General features: G+C 57.4%; 3 protein-coding genes across 4 annotated transcripts; 1 reads left to right on the plus strand and 2 right to left on the minus strand.

The window, feature by feature from the left end:
* Positions 1 to 1,253: 1,253 nt before the first annotated feature.
* Positions 1,254 to 2,327, plus strand: SDHAF1 (succinate dehydrogenase complex assembly factor 1). The gene has a single exon (XM_012730565.1). It carries the CDS (start codon positions 1,339 to 1,341, stop codon positions 1,684 to 1,686), a length of 348 nt encoding a protein of 115 aa, XP_012586019.1. The 5' UTR covers positions 1,254 to 1,338; the 3' UTR covers positions 1,687 to 2,327.
* A 73-nt stretch (positions 2,328 to 2,400) lies between these two features.
* On the minus strand, positions 2,401 to 7,464 carry SYNE4 (spectrin repeat containing, nuclear envelope family member 4). Its single transcript, XM_004690280.2, is given in 8 exon segments — positions 2,401 to 3,368; positions 3,719 to 3,777; positions 4,476 to 4,547; positions 5,580 to 5,804; positions 5,875 to 6,069; positions 6,273 to 6,416; positions 6,863 to 7,025; positions 7,177 to 7,464. Coding segments are annotated over 8 exon segments (1,179 nt in total). The 5' UTR covers positions 7,320 to 7,464; the 3' UTR covers positions 2,401 to 3,190.
* A 239-nt stretch (positions 7,465 to 7,703) lies between these two features.
* On the minus strand, positions 7,704 to 13,052 carry ALKBH6 (alkB, alkylation repair homolog 6 (E. coli)). Of its 2 annotated transcripts, none has more exons than XM_004690555.2 (7): positions 13,004 to 13,052; positions 12,225 to 12,300; positions 11,881 to 11,949; positions 10,064 to 10,124; positions 9,544 to 9,695; positions 9,219 to 9,335; positions 7,704 to 8,129 (listed from the first exon to the last, which is right to left on the minus strand). In XM_004690555.2, exons 2-7 carry the CDS (start codon positions 12,288 to 12,290, stop codon positions 7,866 to 7,868), a joined length of 729 nt encoding a protein of 242 aa, XP_004690612.1. In that variant the 5' UTR covers positions 12,291 to 12,300; positions 13,004 to 13,052; the 3' UTR covers positions 7,704 to 7,865. The 2 variants fall into 2 exon arrangements, with proteins under 2 accessions (XP_004690612.1, XP_012586012.1); XM_012730558.1 differs by lacking the exon at positions 13,004 to 13,052 and adding an exon at positions 12,930 to 12,981.
* Positions 13,053 to 13,190: the final 138 nt, after the last annotated feature.

Consider the following 13,190-nt stretch of genomic DNA (forward strand, 5'->3'; position numbering starts at 1 on the left):
TTGTATTGTATTGTATATTCATCTACTATGTCATACATTATCTTATGGAATAATTAATAAAATATTTAACTCAGTGCCTGGCACAGGGTTAGCAGTCAGGTAAGTTATCCAGTTATAAAGACACAGGCGAGAGAAAACAGCTTTCAGAGGCGTTTTTTGTCTAAAGAGCCTAAGTTTATTTAGAAGCAAGAATAGTGTTAAGAAACTTTATTACAGTTACAAGTATTTTGCAATTCTGGAGTTCATCTTTTCCACCCACCTGTTTTGTTCCTGCGGAAGGATTTTAAAGCAAATCCTAAACCGTATTCCTCTAGCAAAGACCAGGATATGCATTTCATAGACACAAGAATTCTGAGGCCCCTCAACCCAGCACCCGCCGCTAGCCCCGCCTTCGCTCCGCAGGTGAATGGACGCCCCGCGCAGCTCCCGGCCCCGGTGTGCGGAGGCGTGGTGGCGCGCTGGGAAGAGGGCGCTGGGGTTATCATCGAGCGGTCCCCCACGCTCCGGATGCAGGTGGGGCCGCAGGGGGCCTTTGCCTTGCGGGCCTCCCCCACCCTACAAGGACGCCTCCGGGCAGCTTGCGGAGACTACAACGGCTTCTCGGCCGACGACCTCAGACTCCCAGGGGGACTCCAGGGTACCAGCCTAGTCGACGTGTTCCAGGCCTGCCGGACTCAGGGCTTCAACAGCTGGTGAGGACCCTCCCTCGCCGCCGCGGGGCGAACCCCTGGGCCGAGGGCGCGGCGCCAACTCCCCGCACCAGGGGCATCCTCTGAGGGGCTTGTCTCCCCACAGCACGGAGAAACTTGTCCCGCCGGCCATGACCTAACACCACCGCGTGACCCTCTGCGTGTCCCCACAACTGGGGTCCCGACGCACCTCTGCGCTGGCGGTGGGGACGCACGGAGCTTCCCGAAAGTGTTAATAAAGAGCGGATGACACAAACGTGCCGGCGCCTGTCTTCTCTCTCCCAGTTCCCCGTCCTGCGAGACAGTCCAACCTCCCTCACGACTCAAAAGTTGCGTCAGAAGCCACTGTCCCTTCCGACCCTACAGTCCGAGCGTCCAGTCTCCGGATCCCCAGCGCGGCTGTCCTGTCAAGGACAGATTGTCAGTGGGAGGGGCGAGCGGACAATAAGCCCCGCCCCCTACCCGCAATGCAGTGACGTAACCTCTGCGACAGCCAATGGGGCGCGCCAGCGCCGGGTGGCGGCGATGGGAGGCGGAGGCTGGGGAGCGCGCGGGCCGGAAGTGCCGGTGGCCTCCCTCGCCGGCTCTTCCAGCGGCGCTGCCCCGAGGGGTGGGCGTTCGGGGCGGGCGCCGCGGCCCAGCTGCAATCATGAGCCGGCCCAGCCGGCTGCAGAGGCAAGTTCTGAGCTTGTACCGCGAGCTGCTCCGCGCGGGCCGCGGGAAGCCGGGCGCCGAGGCGCGGGTGCGGGCCGAGTTCCGGCAGAACGCCAGCCTGCCGCGCTCCGACGTGCTGCGCATAGAGTACCTGTACCGCCGCGGGCGCCGCCAGCTCCAGCTGCTGCGCTCCGGACACGCCACTGCCTTGGGCGCCTTCGTGCGCGCGCGGGACCCGACGGAGGACCCCAGCGGCGCGGGGACCCCGCCTGACGATGATGAGGGTCGGAGGAGCGCCCTGGATGGCTCGGGGGCCCCGGAAACCCCGTCCAGTAGAAGATGACTGATGGAAGAGCACGTCCGAGACGCGGGGGAGCGGGGGCCTGCAGGTTGTGTGAGGGCGCCAGGGATGGACGGTGAGAGGTCTTGAGAAAGCAGCTCGACGGACTGGGGGGATCGGAGAGCCCTCTGGCGACTTAGGGGACACCCTTGGTGGATGGCGAGACACCCGACCTTACCTAGTGTGTGGTAACTGGTGGGCTTCCCCATGGGCTGGATGCTGGGTCTCTCGTGGGCTGGAATGTGCCAAGCTGAGAGCTGCTTACCCCGAGGTATGGGGAACACTGAAGCTCCTCCTCCTCGTGAGAAAAAAAGACTGGGACACCCTTCTCAGGATTGCGGAGAACATACCCACCCACCCCGCTCCTTGAGACTCCCTTCCAGTATTTAGTTCTGAGGAGTTTGATCCACCTTTTGCTGATGGGCTGTGAGAGACCCGGAATTCTCTTTGAAAATTCTTCCCCCATTCATTGTGGCAAATTTGGGCCAGTGAGGAAGGGACTGAGATCTCTCAGCCCAGCTGGCTAACTAGAGACCCTTTAAGACCTCTACTTGATGGTTCCGTGGGGGTTGGGGGCTCTGACTCCTGTGCTTTTCCCCCTCAAAACCACTAAACAAAGGGAATAAAACTGGGGATATGCTGTCTTCCCTGTTGGTGATCTCAAAGGTTTTATGTGCTTGGAGGTTTTGAAGATGCCTCCCTGGCTCCTACCTCCCCCTACCCCACCCCGCACGCATGCCCTGAGTGGACCCCCTGGGAGGGTTTGGGTGTAAGGATGTCTTCCCCTCTGGAAACTTCTAGGCAGGCAGAGTGGTCGAAGCTGCAGTTCTCTCCTAGGAGCCTCCATGGAGGGAACCCACCTAGCCTCACCTTAAAGAAAGCCCCCTGTTGACTCCTTACAAGACGGTCAGGTCATGGGCAGGAGAGGAATGGTGAAGTGATGTTCTCGGTGGCACCTCAGGGGCCTGGAGTGGCAGCCAGCTCAGTTCCAGCCTCACTTCCCCACTCCTGTCACTCTGCCTAGGCTCACCTCCCGAGCTTGGAGCTGTCTCAGGGTCTGGGGACACCCCGCCCAAGATGGGCTGACCAGTTCTGTGTTCTGTGCTCCAGGCTGACAGGAGGGATCTGTCAAATACATCAAGGCCACCCTCATTTCTGAGGGCTCTGGCACCGGGGTGCCCACAACCCTGCCAGAGACGTTAGTGTTCCCTCAAAATCAAACATTGAAATCCTAACTCAATGTGATGGGATTAGAAAGTGGGCCTTCAGGAGGGGGAGGGATGGAAGGGATTAGTGCCCCTATAAAAACCCCAATAAAAAACTCCCCGCCCCTTCTGCCCTGTGGGGACACAGCCAGAAGACAGCTGATTACACAGCAGGAGGCAGGCTCGCATAGGACAGGAGCTCCAGGACTTTCAGTCTCCAAGACTGAGCTTGTTGCAGAGTTGCCAAATGGACTAAAACACATCCTTTGACAGTGACCATTTATTATGTCGGGGCTATGTACTCAGGTTGGGGGGGGACCATTGACGTAGCTGAGCACCAGGTACGGTGTCCTGGCCAGCTGGATAGGAAAGCAGCAGAGGTCCCCTGATGTGGGCAGCAGCAACGTGGCACCCACCAGAAAGAAGAGGAGGAGGATGAGGAAGAAGGCCCGGGGTTGCCTGGGTGCAGGAGCAGCGGTTCTGTGAAGGGAAGTGCAGCGTTAAATCCAAGGTGGACTGGGCTCCCCGGTGGCCTAGACGCTAGTCTCGCTGCTATCACCACTGCGGCCTGAGTTCGATCCCGGGCCAGGGAGCTGACCCCCATGGCACAGCAGACCCTCCTGACCCACCCACTGCTCCCCTCAGCAGTGGATTTCAGTCCATCGGCCTGGTCTGCTCCCCGCTCTGTCTCTGGTGAATCCTTTCAAGCCATCCCTCCTGGCACCACGCCTCTGACCTATACCTCAGGTCTTATATGCAAAATAATAAAACATACATATGGTGGGCTGTCCTCACCCCACACCCCCAGGCCCTTCTCCCATGTGGCTCACCCAGGGTCTACCTCCAGCATCCCATCCTGGAGACGGGGAGAACTGTGCCTCTTCTTGGCCTAGGGGCAGATAGCAGCCCACAGCAGAATGAAGGAGTGACGCTTGGTTGGACTGTCCCTTCCCTCTGCAGACCTACGTGTGTAGGCTTATTGCTCCCTTTCCCTTGGTCCCCAGACCCTGCAGAGACTTAGAATATCACCAAGGACAGTACATGTCTCCGTGTCTGCACTCTGTCCAATCCCCCTTTCCCGGGAAACACTGGCCAGATTTGGGCTGGGGTGGCTGTCACGTTTCTCACTCTCCAGCCTTCAGGTCATGTGCGGCCGACCCCACATTTTCACATCCGGGCTTGGGCATGTGACCCAGATCGGGCCCCTCAGAGCGCTCCAACAGCTTGACCGCTGTGGCCAGTTCAGGGTGTAGGCCGCAACCCAAGCTGGAAGGTAGACAGCCTGGGAACTAGCTGCTGCCAGTAGGTGAGAGGTACTTTCGTTCCCGGGGAGGGGCAAAGCCAGTGGGACATGAGTGGAAGGTTGCTGGGGCAGCTGTTGTGCTAAGTAGGAAACCTACTGCGGGGGGGCGGGGGTGCTGAGGAGGGGAAGGGACCTGACAGCATCTGAGACTCTGAATTCAGCAGCATGTGGACTTTGTAGTTCCATGAAAACACAGCGTCCCCCTTTTTGCGCCATTGGGATTGGGTTTCTGTCACTTGCCACCAGAATTCCCAAGTGATACACCTAGCTGAGAGCCAGCTCACCTGAGACTTTCGGACCAGGGAGTGCCGACCTGCTAAGTGCTTCTGATGGCTAAGGCCTGACACGAATGTGTCCTGTGGGGAGAGAGAGGTTCAGGGTCCTTGGAGATTCAGTGACAAAGAGGCACCAGGATAGGGAGGGGCAGAGGTGGGTTGTCATAGAGATGAGATTCTGGGGGAAGAAAGATCTCTGGGAGAGCCGACGAGAGAGACAGAGCCAAGGAAGCCAGGAGAGGAGAGACATTATTCATTCATTATACAACAAATATTTCATGAGAGTCTGTTACACGCTCTAGTGGCTGAGGATGGAGACAAGCAAAGTCTGCCACCCACGGAGCTGACAGAGAATAAGACCAGGAAGGAACAAATAAGTGTATAATGGCAAGATGGAGTGAGGTTAGGCAATAAAGAAGGGTGATGAGGGCCCTCCCTGGTGGCGCAGCGGGTTAAAGCACAGCACTAAGAAGCTAAAGCCACTTCAGCATGAGTTCGATTCCCGCCTGCCCCAGAGGTGACCACATGGCGCAGCAGACCTCTCCTGACCCACCCGCTACTCCCCTCAGCAGTGCACTTTGTCGATCTGCCTGTTCTGCTCCCCACTCTGTCTCTGGTGAAGCCTCTTCACCGCCCCTGAGCCTCTGGCCTGTACCCCAGTTCTGTATGCACAAATAAATAGATCTTTTTAAAAAAAAAAAAAGGGTGACGAGTGACAATGTCTGGAGGCGAGCACTGGCCTTTCTGAAGAAAGGACACGTGAGGACGGACCAAGTGTGTATCTGGGGGCCTTGAGATAGAAGCGAATTTGGGGTGTTACAGAGGCAAAGCCAGGAAGCTAGTGTGGCAGAAGCAGGCTGAGTAAGGTGGGGAGAGTGAGAAGAAATGCAAATTCAGACAGAGGAGAGGGGAACACAGTGAGCTAGAGGAAGACGCAGAGACCAAAGAGAAATGGGCGGAGGGAGGAAGACAGAGACACAGAGGGAAAGAGACACCGAGAGACAGAGGGGGGAGACAGCCACCAAGAAGCCCTTGAAAGGAAAGCGCCCTGCTTGACAGGCGCGCAGAAGCATCCATAGGTGCCTGGGCAAGGGGGTCCCCATCTGTTCTCACCTCAAGGCCTTGGTCACACTGCTCATAGGGAGCCCCTGTGGTCCAGACTGTCTTTCGCACTGTGGGCCCGAGGCCCCCAACGTCCCCCGCAGGGTCCCATTCCAGCTCTGCAGGAATGGGGTGACTACTGGGTGCCCAGGCTCCCCAGGCCCCGCCAGGTCCTGGCCCATCCGAGTCCTCCTCAGCCTCCAAGTCCTGGTCCAGTGTGCAGGCCTCCTCGAAGACCTGGTCAGAGGACAGAGGTCACGGGGTCGGGATGGGCTCCGGGGCCAGGGGCCACCAGGGTGGGCCCTACCAGGTTATAGCTGACAAGCTGGGCTTGCAGTCGCCACAGCTGCCAGAAGATCCTGTCTCAGTGGGTACCAAGGGCCCTCAGGACCTGCTCCAGTGATGCCCGGGCTTGGGGCTCAGTCTGCTGTGCCAGCCCCTCACCAAACGCCAGCAGTGCATCTGTGCACTCAGCTGCCCCCTGCAGGTCTGCCCGTAGGGCCTGTGGACACATGAGTGGACATCATTCTCACACACACAGACACATACACAGACGCACGCATGCACGCACGCACGCACGCCGGAAGTGAAGCCCTCCCCCATCTTTCCCAGATAGAGTAAACTAACTTCCCACACCAGGAAGCCAGCGCCCGCTCTTCCACACACACACCCCCCTACACACACAGCTTGCTTCCCACTGTCCACCTGCAGCTGGGCCATCCTGATCTGGGCAGGTGCCCAGGGCCTCAGGCCGTGCTCTAGGTCCTGTAGCCAGAGGCCCAGTCTCAAAAGGCAGAGGTGCAGGCTGTCCTGCTCAGCCTCCAGTACCTCCCTGCCAGAGATGGGGTGCTGGGGAAAACAGGGGCCTAAGTCAGGTCCAGTGGGTGAACCACCCCTTTCCCATGCCACCCCTCTCCTGCAGGGGCCTGTCTTCTGGACACTTCTCTGCAGCTCCCACCTGGAGTCCTTCCCAGGGGAACCCATCTAGGGACCCTCTAGTTCAGTTTCCAGGCTTCCAAAGCGCCTAGAAACTTGGACATGTGGGGTCTGGGGGCCTGGACAGGGAGCAGAGGGTGGAGTTGTACCAGGGTCATGAGGAGATGATTCTCCTTTGCTTGGTAAAATGCTGAAATATCTCTGTAATGATCGGTGATGGATTTTTTAGTGTGCTTGCCCCCAGTCAGATGCCCAACAGTGTTCCAGAAGCATCACCTCATCCCCACCAGTGTGGAGGCCAGATTCTGAAGGACAGCGAGGAGGGGCTGGGACCAGGGGCCTGGGTCCCCACAGCTTACCTCCCCACATTGGCCCCCAGCTGGTTCCTCGTTGGAGGAGGGTGTCGGCAACCTGGGGGGACCAGCCACAGGCTCAGTGTCCCTCAGCCTAGGCCGGAGGTGCTCCAGAGGGCCCAAGGAGTCTGGCCCCAGTTGCTGGGCCTGTTCCTGAGTCTGTTGTGGCCTGGAAGGTATGGGGGATGGGCAGGAGGGTGTCGCCCTTCACTTTACCTGACCCCACAGCCCCCCAATGATCCTAGCCACAGTACCCTCAGAGGACTCCCAGTGGTCCCCCACCCTTAAGAGACCCAAATTTCAAAAGGCCCAGTCCCTACCTGCTTCTTTCCTCTCCAGACGCGGGACAGATGGTGCACCCTGCAAAGTCCAGTTCCCTCGGGGCTCCAGGGGGGTGGTTGAGGGTCTCTGATCTAGGGTCCCACGGAGGAGACAGGGCCATATCTAGGGGTCGGGGATCCATGAGAATCCCCAGGAAAAGCCCCTTTTCTATCCAGGAAATCCCTGATTCAACCAGGCCCCACGGCCAAAACCCAGGGCAGACTCAGCCCCACCTCTGTCCTAGTGAAATCTGACCCAGGTAATCTGATGCCTTGTTCAGGTGACTTCCGCACCCTTTTAACTCCTTCCTCCCTGGAGGACCTGTAGCTGAACCTCCCAAACTCGGCCCACCCCACTGAAAGGGGTGAGGGTGCCCTAGATCTAATCCCACCCCTCCCAGGAAACCTGAATTCTGCCCCATCCAGTGACCCAGGTCCCACTGATCTGACCCCCAGCACCCAGGATCCAAGGAGCCTCAGTAACCCAAGCATCTGCCCTCCCACCCCAAGACTCCAAGACCAAGAAAGACTTTTGTTGTTTTATTGGGAATGGGGCCTTTCATTGGGCTTCTCACAGTTCCTGGGAAAATAAATAATGCAGGGGAGCCGCCTCTGTCCCAGGATTCCGAGGTTCCAGGGTCACAGTTAGAGGACAGCCCAGGAGCCCCAGTGGATCCTGGGGCCTGGCGTCACTTGCTGAGCAGGAGGCCAGCACGCAGCACTCGGGGTACGCGGCGGATGGTCAGAGAGACGCGGGTGCCTCGCACCAGGCGGGCTCCAGGCTGGGCTGATGGGCAGGCAGCTGCATTGGGGGGCAGAGAGGTGGCATCTAGCTCGTCTACACTAGCGGCGGCGATGCCGTGGAGGAGGCTGGTGTAGGCGCTGCCACGGAGCACCAGGAGGCTGCGAGGTTCCAGCAGCAGCGAGGTGGCTGGCCTGGGTGGGAGCCGAGGCTGCAGGGGGTGGATGGTCAGAAGGCCCCCAGCAGCTGGGGTGGAGATAGAGGAGAGGTCTGCAGGTTTTGGGGGTCCAGGGGCAAGGGGCAAATGCTGAGGGTGAAGCACGGTCTCAGGGACGGAGGCTTTGGAACAAAAACCCCATGGGTCCCACCCAGGTCCAGGACTGAGGGAAGGGGTGGGGTACGGGGTGGAGTTAACAGTCCCTGCGGCGGGACCGGAACTAGCTGCAGATGGGGCAGTCAAGGGGACCAAGGGGCTGGGGCTGGCACCCCAGGAAGAGCAGTTAGTTCCAGGTAGCTGGGCAGAGCAGGCTGAGGGCTCAGCTGAAGCCGTAAGACTGGGGGACAGCAGAGGCAGATAAGCAGATAGCCACGTCCCTGCAGACGTCAGGATGTTTGTGGACACTGCACAGTAGTGGGAGGTGGGGGGGTGGGGGCAGCCTATCTGGGGGCCTGCAGGACTAAAAAGGGGAGCCCTAAGGAGCAGTCAGGGTCAAGTTGTCTAGGGCCATTTTGTGAACAATGGGGTGATTCTGACACTCAATGTATCACCCAGAGAGAGGGGTTGGGGAGGTTGTTAGGAGCAACCCTCGGGGGGAGAAGTCAAGTGGCCCTGGACAGCCTGTTATATGTTGGGGTACAAAGGAGAACCTGGGGGTGTCCTGAATGGCAGGTGTCCTGAGTCATGATCGCATTATTGGAGTGACAGGTGGTCAGCACTGGGTGCCCTGTGCAGTGGGCAGAGAAAACCAGGGTACTGGAAAGACGTCAGGGACACCCACCAGTAAGTAACACTGAAGTATCAGAGGATACAGGTGTCTGCTGGAGGACTGGGGATTCCAGCCTGGGGTCTATGGACCTTGGGATGTTGAGCACTCTGAACATGGGGTACCCGGTGAGGGTACTGGGGTATCTATGGACTTATAGGTTCTAGTGTGTCTTGCGAGTAGACAGGGGTGTCTGGGAAGATATGGGTACACTCCATGAGGGAACAGAAGGCATCTGGGTAGCTGCAGGCAGATGGGATTGGGGTTCTCTTGGAGGATGAGGGGTATCAGTGTGTCCCCAGTGGCACGGGGCCCACCTGTTCTGTAGGGTCATCATCTGTCGGCTGCCGCGGCTTGTAGAAATCCAGCACCGTATGCGAGCCTAGGCTGATGGTGCTGACGGTCGGGTAGTATAGTGGTCCGTCCTCGTGGGGCTGCGGAATGGGCACCAGAGCTGCACAGGGCAGAGCCCCGCCCACACCCCCCAGCCCCTGGGGTGAAAGGGGGCCTCCCCAGCTGGGGACAGGGAGGTGAAGGCCCAGTTGGCATATGTAGCTGCTTAATGAGAGAGGAGGTGGGTCAAAATGACGCCTGGCCCATGGTGGATCAGAGGTCAGGGGTTGGGGCGAGGTGAGTGGTTACCATGATGCCCTCCCCAGGCAGATACTGGTTCACAAGGACGTGGTTGGCTGGGAGACCCCCAAAAAGGCTGAGGTCAGACACTTTGTCCACGTAGCGCTGGAGCCACAGGGGCAGCCGCTCAGGAACCATCCCCCGGGGATGGGGAAGCCCACCTGGGGAGGGCAATGGGGTCCTGAAGGCACCTGGCCAAGGAGCCCTGGCAGGTAGGGTCCCCAGAAGGGACAGCCCATGGGTTGGTAGTGCTCTGATCCCTCGGGAATCCCTTATCCTTCTGAGCACCACCACTCAACCCTCCAAAAGTTTCCTGGCTTCTCCAAATCCCTGGATCTTTCAAGATACCCACAAATCATGGGGATAGCCACAACTCCTCAGGACCTCCACTCACCCTTCAGAATCTTCCTGGCCCTCAGAACCCCTTCAATCCTCAAAAGCCCTCCAATACCCTGAGACTATCATCCAACCTGTCACCTGTCCCGGCCCATACCCCCAAATCACCCATGTCCCCAGCCAGGACACTTACCCCAGTTCTGTAACTTCCTCCCAGAAAGCTGGGTCCACTTTGGCTTCGGGGCATTGAACACCTGAGAAGTAGGGAGGGGTCACTCCTTTTTCAGGACCACCCTCTCTGATCTTCTCACCCAGGTCAGTTCAGGGGTCTTTCCTTGGGGTGAAAATGGGTCGTAACAGTCTATGGGATTCTCTTGGATAGTGTATCCCTAGGATTTTAGCTTTTGTCCTGCTCTCGGTAGCGGGCCCCAAAGCCTGCCTGTGTCTAAGAGGAACAAGGAAAGGACCCAGGACTACACAACTGTGGTCTGAAACTAAGAGCTCAAGCTTGGGCTGATTCTTTCTGCCAGCAAACAGCCTGTCATTTTTTGATTCCTGAACTGAAAGCCTGGAGAAGGAGGTGTGCTAAACTGAACTCTCTCTACCTAAGGAAGACACTACTTTGAAATTTCTCCACTGCCAAGATCTGAAGGGTCTAGAGTGGGAAATATCCAAGAAGTCCAGAATATATCCAATTCAATAAATCTCACTGCTTTGAAGTTATGGGCTGGACTCAGCTATTCCAGAATCCCAAGAACCAAAGGGGCTGGAATGGACTTTCTTTTTTTTAAAGATTCATTTATGCATACAGAACTGGGGTACAGGCCAGAGGTGCAGAGGCAATGAGAGGCTTCACCAGAGACAGAGTGGGGAGCAGAACAGGCAGATCAAGGAAGTACACTGCTGAGGGGAGCAGCGGGCAGAGGTTTGCCGTGCCCCGGGGCGGAGACAGAACTCGCACTGAAGTGGCTGCAGCCAGCTTACAGTGCTGCATCCTAACCCACTGCACCACCAGGGAGGCCCTGGAATGGGTTATCTTAACACAGAGTGTGTATTGGATGGCTCACTTATCCTTGAGATTCAAACTAGACTGGACTAGCAGGATACACTAGAAAAATGTGTGCCCTGAAACCAAGTCTCTGGAGCTGCGAGGACTAGCCCAGCCCAGGGGTAAATTCTTCTTGTGTAAATTCTTCTTTTGTAAATTCTTCTTTCCCCCAATTTTTACCCCAGCTCAGGAGTAAACTCTTCTTCTTCCCCCCAAATTTATGAATAAGACGCAGACTGGGCTGTCTCAGCACAGGGCTGCACTTGCTAACCTTGACCCCAGGACTCTGGGGACCCAGGCTGGGATAGCCCCACACAAGAAGAGGCTACTCCAAGACTCAGATGCCGCGCTCTCTCAGCACAGAAATCTGAACACAGAATTCTTCACTCCCCAGATCGCAAGGGCTTGACCTGGGCTCTTCTCAGCCTATGCTTCTAGCTTCCTTTCCTTAAGATAGTAGGACTGGTGGGCCCTCCCTGGTAGCTCAGTGGGCTACAGCACAGCACTATGAATTGATCCGCAGCCATTGCAGCAAGAGTGATTCCCAGCCAGGAGGCCCACATGGTACAACAGACCTCTCCTGTCTCCTCGCTGCTCCCCTCAGCAGTGGATTCCACTAGATCTGCCTGTTCTGCTCCCCACACTGTCTCTCGTAAATCCTCTCACCCTTCAGGCCTCTGTCCCATACCCCAGTTCTTGTATGCACAAATAAATAAATAAGGACTGGGCCTTCAGCACAGGGATCCTCAGCTCCGTGGCAACTCACTCCCATCTAAGAATCAGTTTGTTTTCCCCTAAGTCTCCTAGAAAATGCTCTTTCTGATAGGTCCAGCAGGAGAGGATGAGATGGTGAAGCATGGCACTCTCCTTTCTGCCAGCCTTGGGGGCTCTCACACAGGAGCTGGGGTATAGGGGAGGATCTGGAAAGAGAAGGAAAACAGGCCCGAAGGTACTGAGGTCACCTGTCGAAGTAAATACTCCTCCTCTTCTTTGGAGATGAAGTCAGGGACATAGTAGATTACAGGTGGTGCCTACAAGAGAGAGACCCCCCTGAAGATGTTGCCCTTTGACCTACACAGGAGCCCTAGCATTACTGAGCAGCCCCCCTCTGTGGGAGTGAGGCTCAGGATGTCCCCAAAGGGGCTAGGACCTGATTGAGGGACCAAGGACCATTTTGGAGGTGGGGATGAGAGGGCTGGATCCTGAGGGAAGGATAAATTTAGAGGGAGTGGTTAGTCCCCACCCACAGGCTACTCCCCGCTCTCTAGTCTCCACCTTCACCCTCAGCACACCCCACCCTGACAACCTGCTCCACCAGGTATGGTTCCAGGGCCGGGACCCTGGCATGCTGATCCTCCATCGACATTTCCATCCACCCAGTCCTGTGGGAAGGGGAGACACATGGAAGTCACCAGGCTTTCCACCCTTAACTCTCCCCCAGCTTTTGGCTATCATGGGCCTGGGCGCCACAGCACCCCTCTAGTAAAATTCGCTTGATTTCTACAACCTGAGACTCAGCATCTCAAAAACCACCCAGTGAGCCTGCCGGGTCACAAGGAGTACCCAAGAACACACCCCGAAACTCACGCAACAAGGGCCTAACTTCATTTCTGTGTCCTCTAAATTCCCTCGTGGAGACCATCCTGTACCCAGGAGGGGCCTCTCTCAAGAGCTCGAGTACCCTGAGCCTACACCCAGACCCCTCTTAAACACCTTAGTTTGAGACCTCATCCTAACTACTTCAGGCTGGCTACCAGGCGTCGGGATGTCCAACATCCAGGGTCCGCGTGGCTCCCTCCCGACCCGGCCGTCAGATGCCCCATCTGAGCATCCTCAGCGTCCACTTTCGCGTCCACTTTCAGCCTCATCGGAACGTCCCCGCCTCTGGACCCTCCCGCGCTGCCGTTCACTGCAGGACCCCTAGATCTTTCGCCAGTCTTAAGTTTTCTCGAATCATTCCTTCCCAAGCCCCTCAGATGCCGTCCCCCTCTGACGCTTCTAGAATCCCAACCTGAGCTTTCCAGAACTCCCATTCTCAGCCCTCTCGGACCTCCAACCCCACCCTCCGCAACCCCCAAAACTGACCGTCCAGCAGAGTCCCCAAATTTAACACCCCCATTCCCTTCCCAGCCACTTCCGCCTCACATTCCTGACGTAAAAAGAATCCGACCAATGGGAACTCTCAGAGGCCTCATGGGCCCGCCTTCCACCCAATCGGCGCCCTCTCCCAGTGTTCCCCCGCCCCTTCGCCCTCGTCCGCTGATAGGCTGCA

Source organism: Condylura cristata, unplaced genomic scaffold, assembly GCF_000260355.1.
Source record: "Condylura cristata isolate star-nosed mole 26May11 unplaced genomic scaffold, ConCri1.0 scaffold00028, whole genome shotgun sequence".
In the NCBI taxonomy this organism is placed as follows: Eukaryota; Metazoa; Chordata; class Mammalia; order Eulipotyphla; family Talpidae; genus Condylura; species Condylura cristata.